This window comes from Crocodylus siamensis, chromosome 13 (assembly GCF_052110815.1).
Source record: "Crocodylus siamensis isolate JL-2025a chromosome 13, ASM5211081v1, whole genome shotgun sequence".
Lineage (NCBI taxonomy): Eukaryota > Metazoa > Chordata > Crocodylia > Crocodylidae > Crocodylus > Crocodylus siamensis.
Genome location: NC_143407.1, coordinates 35,051,885 through 35,076,835, shown reverse-complemented (window position 1 = coordinate 35,076,835; position 24,951 = coordinate 35,051,885). Strand labels below are relative to the sequence as shown.

Below are 24,951 nucleotides of genomic sequence, written 5' to 3'. Positions count from 1 at the left end.
TTAAACTATTTGGGTTTAATCCAAGTTCCTGTTTCATTAACCTCTGTTTATCCATATGTTCAGTACTGATTTTTTTTTTTTTTTTTTTTTTAACTAAAGCTGCATTTACCCGCAAGATTAAAATGAGTCATTTGATGTTTTGAGAAAACAAATATTTTCCTGCGGTGAAAAAACAGCCCTATTTCAGTTCATAGCTCTCTTGGTTGTCTTGACTGCATCCTAAGGAAAGATAAAAGGCTAGGTAGATTAAGCTTTCATTTATCCCTATTTTTCCTTTGCTTATAATGGTAGAAGAGTTTGAGCCTGTATTATAATAAACAGTTATGCAAAGTCAGTTAAATTTTAGTACAACATAAAATGTTCTAGTTTCTCGTGGAAGAGACTGGGCTTAGTTAAACTAGGAAAGGGAAGGTGTAGTTTGCCAAGGTCAATTAGGTAACGCTTAAAGTCAGGAGAAATGTGTCCGGTAATGATGAATTTCCATTGGAGGCAATGGCAGGGATCTCTGTCATTCTGTGTGATAACCTTGTGTGAGTTGTTTTTTTTTTTATATGTATTTTTAATAACTCAGGAGGAATGGTGTACAAACATTACTACTTTGAAGAGCGCTAAGACCAAAAATGACCCTGATAAAATGATGATTATTTTGTACCCAGGGTGCTGGCACAGCTATTGGAGAGCTACCTCCATACTTCATGGCTAGGGCAGCCCGACTCTCTGGTGCTGAGCCTGATGATGAAGAGTACCAGGAATTCGAGGAGATGCTGGAACACGCAGAGGCTGCACAAGTAAGAACACTGCTAGACAGCAGGATGCATGCATGTAACATAAAACACAGCCCCATTGAGGTGCCCTAGACGGCTGTGCGCTGGCATAGAAAACAGCCCACGTGCCTTCGGGAGAGGCTGCCCGTAAGTAAGACCTGCACTTGGACACAGAGCCTGTGGTGAAAATTGAAATGGAGTGTATCGTGGGGCGAGGCAGGGGTGTGTTCGTCTGGCCACAGTAGGTAATGGCCAGCAGGTGCTTTTACAGATATAGTGTGGTAATAGGAAGAAAGCGGGGGCCCACGGAGGGGAGGGAGGATGCAGTGGATCAACTACACTGATGAAATAGTCGGACCAGCTGAGCAGCACGGTCAGCCAGCACGTTCCCACTAGATGCTACTAACTTGCCTGGTCCCGCTCTGCCTGCGCTGCCAGTGCCTTGTCCTCTTCAGCAGCCTGAGGAAACTCATTTTTCCTGATGTGAAAAGACAGCCGAGCTATGTGAATTTTCTCTCAGCTTGTGCTCTTATTTCTCTTCTCTTTCTTTATGGGTTAAACAGCTATATGCTTCCCAGCTTCCCCCCCCCACAACCCCCAGACTATTTTGTCCCTTAATCAAACCCACATGACTTTTTTTTTTCCTTCTATTTTTAACAGCTTTTGTGCAGATCAGCAGTTTGTATGTGCTTCAGTCCATCCATTATTTACAGTTTTTAAAGGTGCCACTTAGAGAAACATTCTCCTTTTTCCCCCAGAAATGTTTGGCTCTTGGATTTCTCTTCCATAATCTCCCTTATTACTCAGGGTTGTTTGTCTAACAAACTGCTAGGTAGCAGAGGGTCACGAGACTTTGGGGAGTTTTTTAAATGAAAGAATCCAGCTGATACTATCCACTGTGTTTAGCAAAAGGGTTTCCACTGCTTGTTCTTTGACAAACACACGATTGTAGCAAAGAAAACACCCAGGCATGACATGAGAAGTGTTGGTGTTTCTTAGCCTCTTTTAGAGAAGTGAATGCATACAGTATTTGCCTATTAACACTGAGTCTAGCCTAATAGTGTTAATTGTGATATTAATGCTGCCTAGTTTGCTACCTCTTCTTGATGTGCTCCTCTGGCACTACGAAGTGGTAAAGTAAGTTATTTCTTTTTAAGGTGTATTGGCAACAAACAAATCGCTGCTTAATTTATTTACATTGACCCCATTCATTGCTATGTCCTTATTTTGCAAATCAGTCCTCGGTTCATGAAAAAATTTAAACTCCCAGTACGGTACAGAATTTAATTAAATGCATGATTGCTGAATTGCTATAATCCCGCTTCTGTTTACTGTGAATCTCCCAGCAAGTTGTGTGGTTTTATTTAAAAACAAAAGAAGGTGCTTCCAACACGCCTGGTAGGTTTCTTGGGCATAAAATCTCTGCTAACAGCTATCTTGTCAAGCGCAGCCAAGAAATAGTCCTCAATTCCATTCCCTGTGTACTGGATGAACAACTGAAATGGTGTCTTTCATTAAGAAAAATGGCTGTGTTTACCAGTACACTTTGATTTTGTTTTCTCAGCAATTAAGTTTGGATTAAAACACCACTTTGAGGGTGGATGGTCAGAAGAAATTTTGTTAAAGCTGCACTTGTGGTCTGATTTCTACCAGATACATTGACATAAGGCTATGACAGTCTGATGAGATTGTGGTACTGCCTTAAACTGACAGTTCATTTCTTTCCACTCGCCACCTCCACTTCCTTTCCACAGTTGGCTTTCTATCATGTTTTTGCTCCATATCTGCGGGAGACGGGCATGACTTTCTTCCTATGACCTTGAGCAAAACCTGGCATCATGAGCCATTAGCAAAAGCTTTGGCTTTATCAGCATTTGCAGTGTGTAATTGCTTAATAGTAAGGTTTTTACTACCTAAATCAGTGCCTCTCACTAATTTTGAGCCTCCGTGCTTAAGAAAGCAGAAGGTGACATGAATCTGATGCCAGCGGAGGACAACAAATATTTTGTGATGTCAAATACTAGAAGGAATCCTTTCAAGATACGGGCCTGGTTTACTTTGTGAGCTGCCGTCCATGCTGACAAAGCAGACCCAAATAACATGCCATTTTTGCGTATTTGTGGTTTTTTTGGAAAATGTGTTGGTGCTGTTTCTGAAAATTCTTGAGGCGCATTCTCCGTGTAACATCCAGTTTGTACAATCCCCAGGGAAGAGAGAGAGACGCTGCTCATTGGGGATTTTTAATAAAAGACCTAGAAAGAGAATTACTTTAGTAGATCATATAGTAAAAGAATGAGACGAGTCATTCCATTCAGGCTCACAGGACATAAGAATATTATCTCCATTCACTGGGTTTTCTGTCGCAACTGCTAGTTGAAGTGGTTGGTCTTCTTGAGTCACACTTTGAGAGAACCCATTAGCTGGCTGATGATGTGCAAGATTTTCGTCTTGTTTTCCATTAATCTACATAAAAAAATCCCTCAGCTTAATGGAACGCCACTTCTGTTTTTGTTGGCCAGTTGAAGCGTAGGCTGCATAAAGATAGCTTCGTACCTCTAATTGCTTCATGTCGCTTCCTTCTTCTTGGTTGTCCGGCAATTCTGTAATGCTGCCGTATTTATTTATTCTTTTCAAGCAGGATTACTTTTTCACTGGAGACCACAGTAATTTTGTGCGACGTGTTCAATGCTATACTTTTCAGTTTCTTATGATTTATTATTTTCTGTAGAATTTGTTGTTTGATATCCAATCCCTCCACCGCCCTCCCACCCCTTTTTCCTCCACATTGCTGCTTCTCTTATCCGGTGAGATCCCAGTGCTCTGAGCTGTTTTGTCAGGGCTCCCCATTTGAGCGATGAGAAGATGTAGCGCTAGTGGAACGTCTCAAACCAACCTCTCAATTAGGGGAAGTGAATCTACTGCTTAGCGTTGGAGCAGCACATTGGTAATGACACAGTGCAAATATGACTGTATACTTTCCTATATACGTACAGGATTTTAACAGAGTTTTTGCCAGTTCAGTAGCAGCTGATTGTTAAAATATTTTCTGACCCCCGTCGTCTTGTGTAAGGCCACGAAGGACTTAAAAGCTGACAGGTTTCTGGTGAAAAGGAAGCTTGGTGGCAGTGTGCAGCCTGTCCGCAGATAATACTGCAAAATGTGGAGGCTCTTGCTATCTCATTGGTCTTCCCTAAGAAGAAAACCTAACAATATCTTCATTGTACATCTAATTATGAAAGACTCAAAGTGTCTGGATTCATTTTTAAGTGGCATATTCTTTGAGGACTAATGGTTTGCACATCAAGTCCTTGGGGTTTGCTTCTGTTCCCTCTTGCATGAGCCAAGTTTCCCAGTAAAAAAAAAATATTTTCAAGTTGCCTGTGTTACTATCAGTTCTTGCTGTTTGTTTACCTTCCAAACTGGGTCCTGGCTTCCTTTAAAACCCCGGGCTGGGAAAGGGGTTAATACCATGTAAACCCTGAGATAAAGCAGGACTCGCCATAAATGATTGAGTGCCATCTGCACACTGAGTGTCAGTTTTTGCCGGGACCTGTTTTTGACTCCACTGAACCTTTGCTGGTTGTGGTTTGTCTGGCCATCACATGACTTCTCTGAAAATTCCCCCTCCCCTCCATTTCCAGTAAACTGTTTGAACAGGAGTGACTCAGACTGAAACCAGCTTCCCTGTAACCACAGGGCTTGTTAAAGAATTTGTCAACGTGGACTCTAGAGGGTTGGTATTCAAGCTGAGCTGCAACTGCTCCGGTTTGTATTGCGTCAGGGCTTCCAGAGAACAACTTCCTGCTCCGCAAGTAGGCTGCTTGCCTGCCATGAGTTACACTGATGAACTTTGAGATAGTGACCGTTAAACACGTGTTCAACCCATCCTTCTAGCATTTCTTACAGGCTTTGTGCCTTGAGCTGCATTGCTTTTTTGCCACATCCTGGTTGAGAGTTCCTCTCTTCAGAAGCCGGACTGCAAAGTCCACCACCACACCCAGCTAGGGTTGCTCTGAGAACTGGAGCACGGGGCACCCTGACAAGGCACGGTGACTGAGCCTACACGGCAGGATTGAGTTCAAGTCATGCCTAGAAACGTGACGTAATCACAGTGGCAAGTAGGAGGTCTGTGCCTGACGGAGGACCGGGGCTATCTCAGGGCTGACATGAGAGCGACCACCGGGATCTGATCCGTGGGCACTCTGCGAGGCTCAATTGCCAGCTTGGTTACTTCTTTGCTTGCAAAAACAAAACAGCAAAACCCACCCCAAAAACAAACTAGTATTTAAAATAGAAACCAGGGAGTTTAAGGAAAATGGGGGGGTGTTATGTGCAGGACCGTGGAAATCGTACCCGGTTTTTGACGGGGGGTGGAGCAGCATTTGTTTGAGCCCAACTCTCAATCCTCTTGAGTCTCTTTCTTGCTCAGTCTTCCACTCGCCCCCTTCCTCATCAGCTTCCTCTCTTTATTAATTGTGCTGTACAAGAAAGAGATTGTCAGTGTTTGGTCTGGGCTGCCTAATGGGTGGCCACCAGGAGACTTGTCTGCACATTATGCATTCCTGAAGTTTGATGCATGCGTTTGTTAATACATGTAGGGGAGGGTTTTTTTCGGGTTTGGTTTTTTTTAACCCTTTTGCCTTGGGCCAGATTTTCAAATATAAATGGATGCTGATGTTAACATTGAAGCATCACTTTACAAATAAACTTTCCATGCAATGCAGTGCTTGAGAGTGGACTTCTAGCAAGATTGTTTTTTTGTTGGGGAAAAGAATATGTTGAACGAACAGCAGATTTGTTGAAGTGTTGGCTGTCTCGTGGTAAAATGGTCCTGGTCAGCTTTGTCAGGGGTTAGAGAATACTTTATGTAAAACCGTTCAAGGGAACTTCCCAAGAAATGGGGGCAGTGAAGGGTTAACGCATCCAGACGGTTGACAATAGAAGCTATGAGTAATAAGTATGTAAGCGGCCCCGTTGCTGGATTTCGTTGGATGCTGGGAAAAGAATACAGCCGCCTTGTGCCTGCATTGTTCTATTCATTTGCACACCTGTTTACAGATATGAAAAAAATAACCAGTGGGGAGTATTGAGTTACATTTGTTCAAGCTGCTTTAAAGATGGCTTTTCAGGTTGTATTCATCAGAGGACTAGTGCCCTGGAAGTCTGTCGCATGCTCCTACGTAGGAAGTCTGCAAAAAGCAAACAACTATCTCATTAATATCAAGATCTACCCACTTGGAGATCTTGCTTACTACGAAATGGCCTCACTCAGCATCAGCACTGAAAGCTGAATTAAACCCCATTATCCATCTCTTCTTTTGCAAGAAAAGGTCATTTTGCCAGGAAGAAAAAAACAGTCTGAATTCCCCCTCTCGTGAGCTGCTGTTGTGTGTGGCGCTAATGAATGAGCAGTAGTTGAACGCTGTCAGATTTGCAGGCACGGTTCATGTTGCTGCCAGCGGGCATCGGATGCATTTCTGTGGTCAGAACGTGGCCCTTGAACGCTTGCTGTCGGATCCGACGAGCGTCCTTCCCCTTGTTCTCTACAGAATAATCTGCAACTCCCCTGTCAGTGTCTGAATCTCGAGTTGAGTTTGGGGAAGCTACAATTCGATCAGAAACGTCTAAACACAGTCTTTAGTCCTACGAAATTCACACGTTTTACTTTTACCCATGCTGGGCTCCATTAGCTCCCTTACTGCATCATCCCTTAGCCTGTAGGGCTCCACTTGAATTTCAGTCCTCCCTTTAGTTACCGCTGCAGAACAGGCTGCCTGGATTTGAGCTTTTGGCCAGGTACATACCAGAGGAGAGGAGTTGCTGGACAGACTTGCTGTATCTCAGCAGAGTGCCTCCTAACACACAATCTGGCGTGAAACTTTTATCATGCAAACTCTATCTCGGCTGCTTTCCATAGGAGGGGTCTGTCTTGTCAGACAAAAGAACTTGCTTTTCTGTGGCTAGAGGAAAAGGACCAAGTTTGTGTCAGATGAGCTGTCTGAGTACCCGGAGGGAGCCTACACTACCCAATAGAGATTAATTCCTGTGTCATAATCAAGAAAATGGCTACATTTGTTTTTTTTCTTGTTCCAGACACTGTTTGAGTTGTACACGAGTCTGGTATGCAGACCACTTCTCTAAGTCGTCTGGCACCCACTGCTTCTTCCTGTGAAGAGTAAGTTAGAGACATGCTTAGCTTTGCACATCTTCTGCCCATCAAGCTTGTTGGGAAGACTGTGCTTGTAAAAAGAGGGTCGTCAGCTGTCTAATATAAGCTTGCCCATTAATTATTGGAATGGCTTTGTTCTTTGTAACTGAACCTTAGGCTCCTGGTGAAAGAACGCAATATATATTTTTTTTTTTTCACTGCTGCTGATTTTTTTGCCTAAGCTTTGTCTGGGATTGAAATAGCATTGCATACTAAGCTCATCCGGTTATCCGAAATTGCTTCTTTACTGGATGCAGGCATTTAGAGTTAAGTAATCAATCTCGCTTCATTCCAGTCATGATGAGCCTTTGTTACAGTAACTGGATCTTACTCGGGTCCCGACGTTTTTGGGTTTGGGGGTTTTTTTAATTATTATTTGGAAAGGACAGGACCTTTAAAATCTCCCGCAGCTGGCAGGAGTGCCAGCATGCTACATCATCTGACCTGTGGAAGGGAGCCTGACTGGCCTTGAGATCAATGAGTATTCATTTGGTGCTTCACTAGTGGTTAAAGCAGCCCACATCATCTTGGATGAAATGCCAGCACGTTCCAGTCGCGGCGAGGAAGGGGCAGTGCGGGGCCTCGGGGGGGGGGGGGTCGGTATCAAGCGCGTGAGAATTGGACCGATGGGCTGTTTCTTTGCTTTCCCAGTCTTCTCTTGTACAGCAGTGACCACTAACTGAATCCTGGGCTAGTTCCTGTTAGTCTGGAACAATTGTCTGGCTCTTTTCTCTGCCATGCTGCTTGGCGGGGGGGGGGGGGAAATGCTTTGCTGTCTTCTGTAGAATGAATTCCTGGATCTGCACGCTGGCAGATCTCTGGCAAGGAATCGGTGCCGGACTAGCTGGGTATAAACCCCGTGCCCTCTCTTAACGCTTTGGTGAGGGAAGGGATCCGAAATGACTCGTCTGCGTGGCACTGTGCTAAGTACCAACACGAGTGCAGCTGAAGGTTGGGAAGCTGAGCACGCTGCTGGGGGGACGACGTTCTGTAGGACAGGTCAGATAAGACTCTGAAACTTTATGCTTCTTCCTCTTCCCTCCAACTGCGCTTCCTTTAATTGTCTCTTGCTCTTCGTGCGATTTTTCTTTTTAGTTAAAGTGAGCAACACTGGGGCTTTTTGAATTTGCAACTGAGAGCTTCATTCAGTTCCAGCAGAGGAAAAGTGCCAGAGTTCACATGAAGTTCCTGCTTGTTCTGAGCTCTGGAATAAACCCACTCAACTTGGTGCATCGTTGCCCCAGAACTGGGGCTGCCCTGTTGTTATCTCGAGGCTTGTAAAGAAGGCTTTGGAACTTGCACTTGTTTTGGCAGTTTGCAAATACGGTTGCTAGTTCCTCTCCAAGATCCTCTGCAAATCGGGAAAGTTGTTTTTTTGGGGTTTTTTTCCTTAGGCTTTTCCGCTCCACTGCAGTTGTACAGTGTCATGAAGAAAATGAATAAGCTTCTCAATCTGTTTAAAATGGAGCTGCTTATTCTCTTGCTGCAAGGGCAGAGAATGAAACTTGTGTAGGTGTCATTTCACTCATCACTGTACATCCTACTGACTTCAATGGGGGGGTCGTGTTTTTTCACAACTCTGTTGGTATGGGGTCTGACCCTTGCTCGGATGCGGGCTGAACTCCAGTAGTTGGGGCCATGACGAGGAAGACCTTCGCTTCATTACGGTTTGGCCGCCTTATTCAGGGACTTACCTGTGTGGTTGATTAGAGCATCCCAGCCCTGCAGAACCACCGTACCGGGCAGTGACACAGCCCACGTGCTGTGCAAATATCTCCCAGGCCAGCAGCCATGTAGCCGTGCTCATGCGGTGCTGTACGTAGGGCCCACGTGCATCCTGGAATGACGACTTCAGCAGAATGAGAAATAATCAGCTGCCGCTGCCTCTTTTGCGAGGCGGTTGTCAACGGAGGAAGTTTCATCCTTTCTTAGGTCCCTCCCACTGCAAGAATTGCTTCCTCATCCAGAAGCTTGCTGGCAGGTAGTTCTGAGATGGTGCTGCCGTCTCAGGTCTCTTTAAACATCGCCACCATTCTGTGGCTCAGGTTGGTGCCCTTGGCCTTGAAACCCACCAGCTGTTTTCATCGGGCACCTGTGCCTGCTGCCGCAAGACACACCAGCACAAACTCTGCGCTCTCCAGAGTCATCAGGATAGCTGTTACTCTGGTACTGTCCACCAGGTGTCAAATTGGGCTTTTACTGTGGTAACGTGCACTGGGTTGAGCAGAGTTCTACCTTTGTGAGCAGCTCTTTGGTACTTGAAATCTGTTTAGCTCATTTAACGTCTTTGAATGAGTTAATTAACTCACTGAACCGCTTGCTACAACTTGGCCTGAGCTTTCTTGTGCTCACTGTTGAGGCATTCGTCTCTCCATGGCCCTTTTAAGACACTTGCACTGGACACGTGTGAATTGCCAAATGTGACAGTTTGGTAATGTGTAAGAGAGGGTTTCTTTTTAGGGGTGGGGGGGTCTCTTCAATCTCCTTGATAACTGCCTCCACAAAATGGAAAAGACTGGTGCAGATCTTACATTATATAATTAACGCGCTATAGTCAGTATACAGGCAAATAGTCCAATAAAGACGGCAAGACCCTTGCCTACCTTCGAACTATTATCAGGCACATACAAGCTGGGTTTTTTTCTCTTCTAAATTCTCAGTACAAAAACAAAAAATCCACTCTCAGCTGTCTCTCATACCTGGTGTGTTTGTGCACATTCTTTGAATGCTGATCTTTGTTGTTCACGTGCAGCACTGGCCTTTTGGGGAGTTCACATTAATTTGCAGATGCAAAAGGAACCCGTTTCAGCTTCAGCATGGTGGCTCTCGGTTCTGATGTGCCGCTCGGAGTATGTGGCTGCTGCCTTGTTGGCATGCGTGTGCTGTCATCTCTCGACTGGTAGGTAGCTGTTGGAATTCCTTAACGCTGCTCCCCTGCAGTTTGGAACATCTTATTCCAATGAGTTAGTAATCCCTCCCGGTCCCCCGTAACGTTAGACTTCACTGCCCTAACCACAAATGCTCTTTCTTCCATAAGTTGTGTTTGATTCCATTGTGTTATAACACAAAGTCAGAAGAAATAAAATATTATGCAGCTCATTTTTAACATACCTCAGATTTTTAAAGGAAAAAGGAGCACTGTCTTTTTGTAGGCAGCATTTAAAACTTCAGGAATTTATCGTTTTAATAATCTTGTAATACTGGTTTCATGTGTTGGTTTTCAGCTGCGGGAACAATGCCGTCCTTTTTGGATTATTTGTGTGTTCCAAAATTTATAACTCGCTTGAACATTTCTGGTAAGGAGTGAGCATCGTAAGCACAATTTCTAACGGTACGAAAGTTTGAAGAGCTGTGCTGTCCTGCCTACAACTTCCACTGCTGTGAGTTTTGCCGTCTTGTCGAGAGAGGCTGTTGGCATGAAGAAGTCATGACTACAGATGTGTCTTTAAAAAGACCAGAATGCCATAGGTCTTGTAAGGGACCGGGTGTCCTTCACACTCATTGACCTCAGACCCCAATTTACTCCTGTTTATCAGCCTTCAGACATCCGTTTATGGTCCCGGCTTTTGTTAGAATATAGTGAGGCTTGCACTAAGTAGAGTATAAGGTTTCCAATAAACTTTTGTTTGTCCTTTAAAGACCCATCTCTGCTAGGCAACCAGTGTCCTGCTGCGTGGCTGTTTAAGCTTTGTACTGCTGACTTCCAACCCAGTCCTTTATTCTCGGCACTGTCCAGGTTTTAAGGAAGATGTGATATATGCCCAACTGGCTGCTCATTGCCCTGCATTCGTTGTCCCTGGCGCTCTTGCCCCATCTTTCGAGTCCCCCCCATCCTGCACTATGTCTGTTAGATTGGCAGGGACCGGTACGTTTGCCTGTAAAGCCCCAGGCATAATTATGGTGGAGGGAAAAGTTTAGCAGAGCCTGATTTGAGTGCAGCAGTCCCGCTTTACAACAAAACTGCTGAAGTTCAGTCATCTTCGTTTATCCAAGAGAACATTGTTAGTGATTATTCAGTCTGAGGATGAGTACAGGGAGAAGCTCTCTGATGGCTGAAGGCCCTCTTACCAGACAAAGATTTAATAGAAAATGGTTAGAAGAAGCTAAACCAATTCAGACAAGAAACAAGGTGTGAAATTTTTGCCTGGCCATTGGCACAGCATATACCTAGAGATGCGATCGATTCACCAGCTCTTGACTCTTCAAAATCAGCACCAAGCATCTTTCTAAAAGAGGCGACCCAGCCTAACTAAAAAGTATATGCTTGATTCAGGAATGACTGGATGAAATCTGGTAGGCCGTATTATGCAGCATATGATGATTGTAACAGTCCTTTGTCCTTAAAAATCTATGGACCTACAAAAAAAAAAAAAAACAAACTTAAAATATCAATTCCTCTAATTTTTTGCATTTGCCTAGTGTAACAAAGTTCAGCCTTCATGAGCCAAAGACATTTCCCAGTCAATAGTTTCTCCCTGCATGTTTTCTCATGTACTGCATTGATGGGAGCAGCAGAAATACTTTGGTCTGCTGAGCTAGGCGGGTAGATGCAAGCACGGGTATCTTTGCAGGGTCAAAACAGAAGCATCACTGATTTACTCTTAAAAAGCATCCTCCCTTTTCTGAGTCCATGGAGTACGTGGTCCATGGCTCCCAAGCCGACTTCTGCGCCTACAAGCTGACCTTGACAGGTTGCAACGGTGGGCGGATGAGAATAGGATGGGGTTTAACACTGATAAGTGCAAGGTGTTGCACATGGGGAGGAAGAACCGGCACCACACTTACAGGTTGGGGAACTCTCCTCTTGCCAGCACGGAGACGGAAAAGGATCTTGGAGTCGTCATTGACTCCACGATGAACATGGGCCGGCAGTGTGGGGAGGCAGTCAAGAAGGCCAATCGTACCCTATCATGCATCCACAGATGCATCTCGAGCAGGTCCAGGGAGGTGATCCTCCCCCTCTATGCGGCACTGGTCAGGCCGCAGCTGGAGTACTGCGTCCAGTTCTGGGCGCCACACTTCAAGAGGGACGTGGACAATATGGAAAGAGTTCAGAGGAGGGCCACTCGTATGATCAGGGGTCAGCAGGGCAGGCCTTATGAGGATAGGCTACGGGACCTGAACCTGTTTAGCCTCCACAAGAGAAGGCTAAGGGGGGACCTTGTGGCCTGCTACAAACTGGTCAGGGGGGATCAGCAGGTATTGGGGGAGTCCCTGTTCCCCCGTGCGCTGCCAGGAGTGACCAGGAATAACGGTCACAAACTGGCGGAGGGTAAGTTTAGATTAGATATTAGGAGGCGCTACTTCACAGTCAGGGTGGCTAGGGCCTGGAACCAGCTTCCAGGGGAAGTGGTGCAGGCTCCGAGCCTGGGGATTTTTAAAAGGAAGTTAGATGAGCACCTTGCCGGGGTCATCTGACCCCGGTGCTCTTTCCTGCTAAGGCAGGGGGTCGGACTAGATGATCTACCTAGGTCCCTTCCGACTCTAGCTACTATGAAACTATGAAACTATGCTCCACCTTCCCACTTTGAACGGTCTTGTAGAAGGGCTTTCCACAGCTGACTGCCAACAATTACACTTGCCCGGCGCACGATCGTGCCGTGGGGAGATGTTGTCACCTTCTCTCTTCACGTGCATGCTCTTTTGAACACACTTCTCCTTTGCTGCTCCTTGCAGCTCTCGGCTCATAGGAAAATGCAGTTCTTTGTCATGTTACGCAATTGTGGTAGGCCCTGTCTTGCGATCCTTTGAGTGCCTAGGTCATGTGAACAGTCCCACTGAAGCCTGGCTATGAAAAAGGACTGTAGCTGCAAGACACTTCTCAGTGGTGGCAGAGCAAGGAGCAACGGGCTCAAGTTGCAGCAAGGGAAGTTGAGGTTAGATATTAGGAAGAACTTTCTCACTCGGAAGATAGTAAAACACTGGAACTGGGTACCCAGAGAGGTGCTGGACTCTCCATCCTCAGAGGTTTTTGAAGACCCGGCTAGACAGAGCCTCGGCTGGGCTGATATAGTTGGGGCTGGGCCCACTTTGGGCAGGGGATTGGACTAGGTGTGACCTCCTGACGTCCCTTCCAGGCCTCATCTTCTGTGATTCTGTGATCCAGTTTGAGAAGTGTGCTCGAAAGTCTATAACTGTCAGCTTGGATGTGTCCACACAGCATGAGTTAGTGCCATGCAGAGATGCCCCAAGCTAGTTGTGAGCATGCTACCTCACCTAACAAAGCCTGCTTGTCCCAAGGCAGCAAAGCTAATTAGTCCAGGCACGGCACTGTGCTAACATGACTGTCTTGGTTCTGGTTTTGCTCGGCACAGATGTTATATGCATGTGTGCTGAGTTATCTACTGTGGATCTGTACACCAGAGTGATCAGGCTCCGTTTGTAGAAACAACAGGCTTCCTGAATTGGGTTTGCTTTGCACTCAGATCCTGAATCAGCGTCTGGGGGGGATTTCTGCTGTTGAAAAAAATGGTGTTTTCAATACCTGGAAGAGAACTTTTTTTTTTTTTTTAAAGGCCACTGGAATTTTTTGTCCTTGGAGAAGGGGGAGAGAAAATACACCACAAGTTGTTTAAAGGCGAACCAAAAAAAAGGCAATAAGATGAGCTATAGGTAACGTCTTGAGGCTTTACAGGTGAGGCATAGATTTGCCTCCCTAAAAATTTGACCAGTGGTTGTTTTTTGGGGGGCTGTTTGTTTGGGGGGGGCTGTAAATGGTAGAGTGGTACCTGAACACTTACCTAGGACCCTCCCACCTATGCAGTTAGTCCAATAAAAGATATGATCCACAAAAGCCATCCAATAAAAGATATGATCCACAAAAATCCTTGCCTCTTTCTGTTAAGTTAGGCACACACCATGGCCCTGTGGCTTACCATGAAGAGGAACTTCTTGGTAAATCTTGCTGAGGAGCCAAACATTTTGATTTCTTTAGAAAATACCCTTACAGATTCCACCCCCCCACCCCCCCCGCAACATGTCGGGATAAAATATCTGCTTCCTAGAGTGCAATTTTTTGATACCGACCTTTCACCAAAGGCAGATATGATGAAGCAAACGTTTGAAAAGTGCTAGATGAAACTTGTGAATCTGCAGTGCAGCTCTGCCCTGTTTTTTCCTTTCTAGTTCTTACAATCTGATGATTAACCCAGTGAAGTAATATTTAATCATTTAACCTTCCCTTGAATGGGTTAGAGTAGTCACAGGAAATCTATTCCCAAACCAAAAAAACCAAATCTTCTTTGATAGGGTTATAGTGAGCAAAAAATGTGTAATGTTAGGGAGAATGAATCACAAGAGCCGAGACTCGAGTCGGGTTGATTCTAGATTCTTAAATTTTGGGGAAATATGTTTTGCCTGTAAGTAGCTGAATTTTTTGTCTTTATTTTTAAAAACTGTCAGAAAGAAATAACTTATTTTGATTTGTTGAATTCAGCACTGACAAATATTAGCAAAGAAGTTGTTCCAGATGAACTTGTATTGTGAAATAGGTAAAAGTTGTGAAACTGAGATTGTACTCTCGGAGAAATGAAACTGTTAAGGGGTTTTTTATTATTGCAGATGTGTTTAAAGAATTGACAAATGACGTTTGTCAATCAAGTTAGAAGGGTCTTCTGCCTTTCTTTCATTTAAAATAATCTTGGATGCTGCACTTTCCAGTGATCACAATCTGTTGCTATGCAGTAAACTTTAGTTGGGATTATTTTAGCTTGGATTCAATGCATGGAGAAGGCACAGATAAAATCAGGTGGTTTTTTTTTTTTCTGTTATTTTTTTTTTTCCCATTTAAAATAATGCTATACTGTAAAAATAGGCAGAAAGAAAAAGAGAACTGAAAATTCAATAATTGTAGAGGCTTATTCTGGAATGTGTTTCAGAGTTTTGTTTAAACTTAAAAACGCTTGAAAAAGATTGGGTAACAAATTATGAATCAAAATCCATCAAGTTAAAAGCTGAGAGTGACTAAAGGAAAAAGCAGAAAGTGGAGTGGATCCAATAGGTGGGATGAAGTGAACATTTCACCATTTTCCATAACTCTTGTAATTTCTTTTTCTTCTGGAAAGAAATCTGTATATTGTCCCTGTGTGGAAGAAGAATATCGTCTGTCTGCTAACTTCTAAAATTGGAGGCAATTGCTCTAGCCTGCTCGCATCTTTTCTTTACAAGAACAAAATTAAAGCAAAATGTGACATGCCCTAAGACATTTATATAGAAGTTTTATGGTTAGCACTACCAGTATAATTAATTTTGCTTAAGATATTGCTTCATAAGTCTTGTTTTGCTAACAGGCTTGTTTCCAAATCTAACTTATAAATTTTATATAGGAGTAAAAAATAAAATAAAATCCACTTACTCTACTAGAGATTGTAGAAGTAGCCCACAGTGAATGTCTTATAAATCCTTTTAAAGATGTATTAAATCTAGGTTTTCTGTCACTGTGTAAAAGTTTTTTCATAGGTTTATTAAATTGCAAGTGTTACTTTAACTCCATGAGCATTGTGAAATAGTTGGCAGAATAGGAAATGAAAGTGTCCTGGTCATATCCAGTATTGTTATAAAATATGGAGAGGCATCTTATGAAATTCTGATATGGGCCACAGCTTCTTTTTCAGTTCACTTTTTTTTTAAAAAGTTTTAAAAAAACAAAACAAAACTTTGCCTTTTTAATGATAATGAATTAGGTTTTTTAAAATCGCAAATAAACTTGCCAGCCTGTGCTCTTTTCTTTATTTACACCGTATTCTCACTTTGACTGACCTTTGCCCATTGGGACATCTGTCATTTCCTTAATTGGTGTAGCATTTTAATGATTTTCATGTCTTCATGATTGCACTGAAAGTCTAGAGGGTCTCACTTTTTTCTGCCTCAGACCTACTCGTGTTCACCTCAATGGAAACTGAGCACGTACTGATCAGATGAGCCCCTTTGCGTGTCATTTTTCTGATTCACACTACACTGAACTGTTCAATTTGTTTTCTAATTCAGAAATAGTTTTGCAGAAATTTTAGTATAAGCAACAGCCTCAAAGACTGAGCAAGTGTCCTTTTATTTGAACCATTAAAATAACAATTGGAGGTTTAAAATACTTGTTCAGTTTATTATTTATGGCCAAAATTTGCTATTGGTTTAAAAAAAAAAAAACCAAGTAGATACCTGTGTGTTTTGGTTTTTGTTTTTAAATTTGTGGCTTAAAACGCTACATTCTTTCCGCATTTAATTTTCTGCAGGCTTTATCCAGAAAGTATGGCAAAACAGCCCCTGAACAATTTAAAACATTGGAAAACACTGCTAAAGGGCAATAGCTTTTAAACCTTGTGTCAGACACACACTGGTGCTGTGGAGCATCTCAGAAACATGTTGGTTGATCGGAGTAATAAGGATCTTTCTCAGTCTCGTTTTTGAAAAAGTTTAAAAGGTTTTAGACTCGTATTATCCTATTCCATTTGGCCATAAGGTGCATAGAAATTAGATTCCAAAATTTTTATTAGAAGCATCCGTGTCGGTGTGCCCATGGGAGATGTCCCCAGGAAGCACCGGCGCAGAGCTTTGTGTTGCACCTTTTTTACAGTCCGTGAGCAAAAAAGGTCTATTGTAAGAGGTCCAAATCTTGCTTGGCTTCTCTCTCTCCTCCTATATAAAGCACTTCATTTTTCCTTGAAGCACTTCTGATTTTGAAGTAATAAAAAAATGGTAGCTTGAAGTAGAAAATGATAGCATTTGCTTTTTCTACAAGAATAGGATTTCTGAGTGGAGGTGATTTTCCCCCCCCCCCCCCCTTTCTTTTTCTCGGAGCATAATATCACATTAAGTGGGTTGGTGCAATTAAAGTACAGCTTTCATGAGAGGTTTCTATGGTGTGACCTAATTGTGTCCTGTCAGAATAACACTTTTCTTGGAATCATAAGCCTTTTATAAGCAGGCAGGTATTTTTACACTTAAAACTACCGTTTCAACATAATTACTAAGCATCTTCTATATATTTTTGCTAAAATGCTGTTAAAAAGGAACAAGTTCTATTTTACTGTAATGGGTAGGAGGAATGCAATATTGTAGCTAAATGGTTTTGTAATGGAGGTGACTATTAAGTAGAACAGTCACATTTGTTAAGTTAATTAAATGCTTATTTTTCCTTTAAAAATGTATGAAAGTATGAATCTTATTTGCTTTAATACTGTTAATTTGAAGTAATTGCTTCTCGTTTGCATTTGCTTCCTGAGGGTTCTGTCATACCAGGAGTGAGATTACGCTTTTAGGTTGAATTGCACTAGACTATCTAGTCAAAAAGATTGAGAAGTTTATCATCAGATCTGTTGGTCCTAGCTGCGGGATAGTTCCCTATGAAAGTAGCTTGTATCTCTGACTCTCTTCTTCACCTGACTTAAAACAGCATAAAATGGCAACATCAGTTTGTAAATGCAGACATTTTCAGCTCTCTGATACCAAAGTATTACTATGTTTTTATAGTATTAACTGTATGAAGCCTCACTGCAGATCACCAAATGCAGATCCACACAAACGGACCTATTTTAATACTTTTTGAGCAACAAAATTGTATATTCCACTAGGTTTCCATTCTGTTTCTTATGTTCAAATGGAGTTGAGTCTCTGTTTTGGAAATGCCGTGTTATAGCAATTGCCTTTAAAATAAGCTGCGAGCAGAGATCTTAAAGTTCGGTATATTGTATTTTGTTTCTTCAAAAATCAGTAAGTCAAAGTGGTTGTCACCAAATAGGTTTTTAAGTGACTGAATACTGTTTTAACAGTCCTCTTAGTGTTCAGGCAGTTAGATTCTGGAATTGGAGAAACCAGAGTTGTTTCCCAGTGTAATTGAATAGATCTTAACGATTTTCAGTATATTACTGTGTTTATGGAAATCTAGGGGGGGGGGGCTGTGTTCCTTGTGGCTCCAGTGCTGGGAATATAGACTTAACGTTGAACGGATCGGAGCCTTCCTGACTTTTTACATATCGGGGGTGAAATCCTGCCGCCGCTCAAGTCCATAGAACATAATTTGGGAGACCTTGGCTTGAAACCTGGCCACACAGGTAGAGACCAAGGTGAGGGATGTGCTTAAACTCCCCTTCCCAAAATTCCTTTGGTATCTCAAAGGCACTGCCTATGGCCAGGACAGAATTACCTTCTTCTGCCCATACGAGGATTTAGTGCTGCTGTGGCTTCAGCAATGCAAGAATCTGGAAGGGGAATGTACTGGGAGGGATGTATCTAATAGCGTGAGCATTAGCCAGGCTACAAAGCTTGGCTGAGCTCAGTTTACTGGAATAGCTAAAAGGTGGTGCCTGTGACTCTTCAGATGTTCAGCTTGGCTAAAAACATTAAAAGTCTGGCTCTCTGCTCTAATTTGCCCTCTTGGTTTAACCACTCTGTAATCACTCACTCGTAACATGCAAAGCGCAGAGCTCAGGTCTGAGCGGTGCAGCGATGCGCCGCGTGTTGTTTAGGGATGCTTATGCTTAGCTTCCATCCTTCTCAGCAACTCTTCTTCCTTCTTTGCAGGACTTTGCCTCCCGAGCTAAACTGGCTGTTCAGAACCTGGTGCAGAAAGTTGGGTTCTTTGGCATTCTGGCCTGTGCTTCGGTAAGTTGGTTTTGGTCACAAAAGGAGGGGGTTGAAAGTCACCAAAACACAAGAGTATGTGGTGAATGTATGACTTGCCTGCAGCAAAGTAACATTAAACCTCCTCCAGTGTCTTGGAAATGGAGAGACCATGAGCACGATCGAATAAAAGCTGTTCTCCTTGACAGCGGGAGAAGCGGAGGGCTGCTGGTGCTGCTGTAGTCGCCCTCGGGATGCCCAGTCCCAGATAAGCCCGTTGTATTTGGGGCCGGACAAACACAAGAAAGGTTGTCCTTTCTCCAAAATGCTTATTGTTGGTTTTCCTTGCCGTCTCTGTTCCCACCATGGCCTAACAAACCTGAGATCGCAACAAAGGGAACATGTTCTACCAAGGGAAAAAATCATAGTAAGTTAAACTCCAGACTTCCCCTTGAGTTCCAGTCTGACTCTTTTCCATCCGGGAAGCAGGTGACTAGTTATGTGTCTTCTGTTGCAACGAGCTCAAGCTGATGCATACAGAGCCAGCCACTGAAGGCAGAAAGGCCTTTGTGATTCAGTGTCTGTTATCCTGGGAAAACCTTCTGGCAGGTTAAACTAAGGAGCCCTCAGAAACAAGTTAAATGTTGATGTGCTTCTGTCTGAGAACAGGCAAACGCCCTGCGTTAGCTTGGAAACCTCTCAGCTAATGCAGGCACGTGCCTGTTGCCCGCTGGCCTGCACAAGTGGGTAGTTAGCAGACCTGCTGCTTCTGCCCTGGCTCCACAGCCCATGACACAGTTGTGACTCCTGGGTTGGGATTAGTCATAAAGCTGTGTTCCTGGCTCGTTATGGCTAGCTCAGGCACTACTGTTTTACAGACTGATGATCCGAATAGAATCGTATTTTCATTTTTTTTAGATGTCTGTCTGTGCCTAGGTCTTGGCACGCTTGCATTTTAAAATAGCCCAAAAAAACAGAAATGGAAAATCCCCCAAATACATGACACTTACCTGTTCAAAACCCAACAAGTATTTACCCACAATAATTCTCCCCCCTGATTCATAGACAGGGCATCTCTTGAGCTCACCACATTGCTAGAAGCCTGAGGGAACAGACGGACCAACAAGTGGGAGAGGATCCCTGAGTCAGGTGCCTTCCAGTAGTCTTCTGTCGCTTAAACCAAGAGGCTTTTCATACAGGCAGCCACGTGAGAGGCTACTGTGCCGCTTTTGGATGAGGAAAAGACTGGTCGTCAGGTAGCAGCAGCTTGAACATCCTTCTGGGCATGCTACTCTTTCGAACTGCCTGGTGCGAAGAGTGAAGGCCCCTGCTCCTGAGCTGAATTAAGTTGCTTAAATCTCTCAACCCACTAAGCCTTCAGAGTGCCCCACCACCAGGTCTGACTCACTGTTCAGCAGCCACCATCTCATGAGCCATCACTGAGTAGCTCAACCGATCTGCCTCGATTTGTGTGAATGCTTTAAAAATACAGTAGTAGGGCTGACCTACTGGGCCAGATGAGTTAGTGAAATGTAGAGCGCTACAGGGGTCAGGGAGGATGTTCTCTTCCTCTTGGCACTTGTTTAGTGAGGTTTAACTTTGCATTTTAAAAATGAAAACGTTGCAAAGAGAGCAGCAAAGCAGAAGATGCCGTACGAGCTGGTCACAGGCAGAGCCCTGGGAAGAGGCGCTGGGCAGTTAGAGGATCACATGCTTTGTTCCTTCTGTAGGTCTCTACACACCCTGGGCTCTGTGCTTTTCTTCCTGCCCAGTCAAAGGCTCCAGTGGGTTTTCATCTTCTCCCCTCTCCATTTCAGAGTCCACTGCTCTGGCTTACAGAGAGCCAGGCCCTTGGCCAGCCAGGGGGGTTGCAGCAGACCCATGTTGGCTCTAGGGTGTGACTTTTTTTTCCTCAGCCCAGCCAGCATTGCGGTGCTGGCAGATTCTGGTGTTGCAGAGCTGGGGAAGGGATGTCAGCATATGCAAGGCACCCGTTCTCCGCTCCTGAAGGCTATGTGGACTTCCCAGGGCATACCCAGCTGTGAATGTGGGCCCATCTTTCCCAATTCTCCCTGGTGCCAAGGGCTCCACGTTTTGCCCTGTTCTCCCTCCCCCTTCTTTCTTCTCTCTGTTCAGATAAGTCATTCAAGTTGTCATCACCTCAAACCACGTTGAGAGAAAAAAAGCAGCGTGGGCATGGGGTGTTTTTGTTGGGGAAGATGCCATGCCAGTGACCGGTTGTGTGCCCTATAAAGAAGCCTTGGGGATCGGTGGCTAAGGCATAGAGAAGCCATTGCAGTACAGACAGACCAGCGGAGGGATATGCTCAGGTTGAACGTAGAACTTGTGAGCACGGCCAAGGCCTGACTAAATACAGTGTTGGCTGATGGCAGCCACCATTACAACCCTCAGGTAATTTCTGCACCCAGGAGAAGCTGCAGCCTCTTCACCATAAGTAGGTGCTGGAGATTAGACCCATACTCACAGCTGAGCAAGCCCTGGTAGCCTTCACTGGGGAAAAAGGGGTGACTTGTGTGTGTGTGGACATGCCTCATCCTGCTGTAGCCTGGGCTGGGCTTCTGCTGCCAGCAGAAGGGCTGTGCAGACGCTCCTGCGTCGTCTGCTACTTACCATGGCCCCTTCCACAGCTGGGGCTTTCCCAGGGCGTTTTTCATGCTTGGGCAGCCCAGCTGCGGAGTGTAGGTACCAGAAGCTTGCAGGTGTGCACGTGTTCTGCTGGCTTGGTGGTGGCAGCTGTGTGCCTGCCCCCAGGAGATCTGGCAGCAGAGGCAGCTGAAAATAGTCTTAGCTCTTGCCTAAACATGTTGGTTGCCATGTTTCTTTACTCTAGGCCAAGGTAGATGCGAACGTGTTACCAGGTTGAAACGAATCCTGGGTTGCCCTTTGTGCAGTTCAAAGACAAGCTGCCCTATCGGGACACTTCCAACATATTCGCTAACCTTGCTAAAAAGAAAAGAAACGAAAAGCACCTTTACAAGCAGGATGGCTCCAATTGACTCCTAATCAGCAGCTCTCTAGGCCTGGCAAAGCTGTTCATTAGCCTTCTCTGTGCAAGGGAGCTGCCAGTGTGGGTGAAGTGCTGCGGAAGGCGAAGTGGGACAGGAGCAGGTACCGCTACTTGCCTCCCGTTTTCCTAGGCCCATGCTGGTTGCGCATAGAAAGGCAGCCTCCCGGCCCCAGAACAGCCTGTCAGTGTGAACCACGGAAAGTTGGACCTGAAGTCTGGACCAAATCCCTTATGGCGAAGCTGTCACTTTGTTTATGGCTCTTTAAATATCTAATTGGCCTCTCTTTATTTGTTCACTTAACAAAACAGAGAAAGCCCAAGCTGTGGGACATTGGCAGGGCATGTGAAGTGCCAGGTGTTGGCACTGGGGCTCTGCTGGTTACTACGAGCCTGCTTCTAGAAGAGTTTTGCAGTGGCTTTGAAATCCAAACAAAGGATTTAACAATAAGTAACTCCTTAACTTGAAATTAAATGCGTATGTTTCAGGTGGGGGGGGACACGGACGGACAACCCTGTAATCTTTGCTTTTAAACAGAGGATGCATGCCGGAAAAGCCTGGTGTTTAGATAACTGTCTTCAGAAGAAATCACTGGAGAACACTTTGGGCAGTAGCTTGCATAAGCAATGTGCTTGTCAGGGAGAAATGTTGATAGATCACTTCAAATGTCTTTATTGTGGTTTCTGCACATTTCCCATGGAAAATATCTGTGAGCTGCTTTATAATCCGGGGATAACGAGAATATCAGGATAGAATCGTCTGGGACATTGTCTAGCTGAATCCCCCAGAATTAAGTTATGTGCTGTAATGTAATATTAATGGTTTTGTAGGTACTGAGACTCAGGAGGATTTTTGGCTCATGCCCAGTAAGAAAGGGGCAGGGAAGAGGGGTCCAGGGTGGTGGCATTGATCGGAGCGTTTTGAGCGTGCGGTTCAGGTTCTTGAACTTGTCTCTTGCACTCGCAGATTCCAAACCCGCTCTTTGACCTGGCCGGGATAACATGTGGCCACTTCCTTGTTCCCTTTTGGACCTTCTTTGGTGCAACCCTGATTGGGAAAGCAATAATTAAAATGCACATCCAGGTGAGTGTATCTTACACCTCCTACAAAGTACTTGGAGGAGTTGGGTTTTTCCCCCCCCATAAGTACTACACTGTTAACTCTACAGCACTTCTCAGAGTGCCGCAAAGACCCCTTGCCTGACTTGCTGTGACAGAAATTAATTTGGCACAATGGATTTAAAATAAAGGCTCTGAGGCTTATTGTGCTGAAAACTTGGGTGTCAAAATAATTTATGGCTAATGAGCTCACCGCCTACACCACTCAGGAAATTGGTGGTTAGCCAAGCTATTTACCTAGGGTTTTTACCAGACTGAAAAGGCTTCGCGCTCATAATGAACTTGCCTTTTTGGTACCACACACACTCATTTGCAGAGAGCCCTGGAGCTAGCCTTTACCAGCTGGGAGGTCTTTTCAGTTGTCCCCTTTCACTTCAGTTGCTTCTTCAAAAACAATACGAGTCCTCGCATCTCCTAATCTGGCTGGCTTCACCCATTCTCACCTGCTTGCTGCCAACGCCAACCCTGGGGAGGGGTTTTGTGGAAGTTTCAATCATGCTTGAAAATTATGGCCAGTGACTTAGTTTGGGAGGGGTGCTTGCCTTTGTGGTGTTGTACAGAGACATGGCTCTCGGAGAGGGGTGCCTCATGTTCATGGAAAGCCAGGCTCTTTCGAAGTGCGCTGAATTGGGCATTTGCAATCTTTAGTCACCTTTGAAAATCTTGCTGGAACTTTTCAGGTAACTGAAAGAGCTTTCCACCATCTTGTCCAATGGGACATAGAGCAGCATGCCCTCTCTCATGTAATGGCTAGCCTAGCAGTCATGCTGCAGTTGGACAAGCCCAAAGTGACATTTTGCTGTTCCACAAAGCAAGTGCTAGACCTGTGCAGTAGGATGGAGGTAGAACAGCAAATCCCACTGCTAGTGCCCTGAGCACATGCCTTTAGTGCAAGTCTGCCTTGAAGTAAGCAGCTTCTCCCCCTACTCCCCAGTCAGAGATGTCTCCTCCACAGAAACTCTGTTAAAAGGCCATTCCTCCCACCCCAAACAGCAGGCTATTTCTGGAGTCTCTCTTCTCCCCTCTCTTTTAGGATGGAGGGTGATTCATGAGTCTCAAATCATGAAGTTGCATTTATTGCAAGAAGACTTGCATTGCTCAGGACTTTTTTTTTTTGTCTTTTCTGTGCTGTCACAAATAAATCTTAACTACACAAAATGCAAAAGGTGAAAGAAAGCAAAAAACAAACAAACCCCAAGTTTTTGTGAAATAACTATTGGGACTTTTTTGCCCTGATTACCTGGGGAAATGTCTGCTAGTCTGCACTGTTTTGCAGTGTAATTTATAGTACTTTATATCTGGATGCAGCGTAGGCAACCAATAGTCCACCCACCCTTGTTGCACTTGATAAATCATTTTTATATTGCACACGTGTCCAGCTATTGGAACGCCACTCTGCATTGTCTTCTTTCAGGCAGGCTGTTGTGAAATAAGCTGGGCTTTGTCATGATCCTGCTGAAATTTGCAGTTTAGGAAATGTGATCATGGAAAAGCTTTATAGTGAAAACCTCTGCCAGACAGGAAGCCAGTGGCCCTGTTTCAGTAGCTGTTTTACGGTTGCATTTAATTGGCCTGTTAATCTGCCCCACAGAATCACTTGGCATGGTTTTACTCCCAGTCCACTTTGTTCAGGCCTCATCAGCTCACATGTGCCCTGATTTAATGGAGACTGTAAATATTGCATCGGTCTCTTACCTGCTGCAACCAATTGAGCGAGCTATCCAAGCTGAAAATGGTGATGCTGCCAGTTTCCCCTGGAGTATTTGTTGCAAGTGGGATGTTAGGGATTGAGGCGTGGGGTTTCCCACAGAAGCATTAGATGTTTGCCTTTGAAACGCTCCTAGGGTTAAGGCTCGGAGTCCAGGAGCCAACTGTCTTTCACTGCGAAATCTTGACATTTACATCTATGCCCAGATGCGTACCAGGGACAGACGTTTTCTTTCGGCCCAGCCATGCTTATTTCTGCATTAAAACAGTGTTGCGGGAGTAAAGTGACCTTGAGCTTCTGGGAATTCTGGTTTTGGGTCAGCTACCCAGGCTGGAAAAATATAGCCTGAAACGAAATCTGTGAGGAAAGGGAATACCATTTTAAATGCAGCCAGCACTTTTGTTCTCCCCTTGCGCTGACGCGGAGATCGAAACGCAATGACACTGAAAGAAAAGTGAAGGGAAAATGATCTGTGACTGCAGGAGAAGCCATTTAATTGGAGAGGAACATAAGCTGTTGTGCTCCATTGTCCTGGCTTCCCTTTTGAATAAACATTTCTCTAACTGATGTTTTC

The 24,951-nt window shown here is 44.5% G+C and overlaps 1 protein-coding gene across 3 annotated transcripts in view; it reads left to right on the top strand.

Moving 5' to 3' along the window:
- Window positions 1-24,951, top strand: part of VMP1 (vacuole membrane protein 1) — a 76,397-nt gene that overhangs the window by 34,602 nt on the left and 16,844 nt on the right. For all 3 annotated transcript variants that reach the window (XM_090025475.1, XM_090025476.1, XM_090025477.1), the window contains 3 exons: window positions 657-788; window positions 18,487-18,567; window positions 22,518-22,634. In XM_090025475.1, the coding sequence (XP_089881601.1) occupies window positions 657-788; window positions 18,487-18,567; window positions 22,518-22,634 (330 nt within the window). The remainder of the gene's footprint in view (window positions 1-656; window positions 789-18,486; window positions 18,568-22,517; window positions 22,635-24,951) is intronic.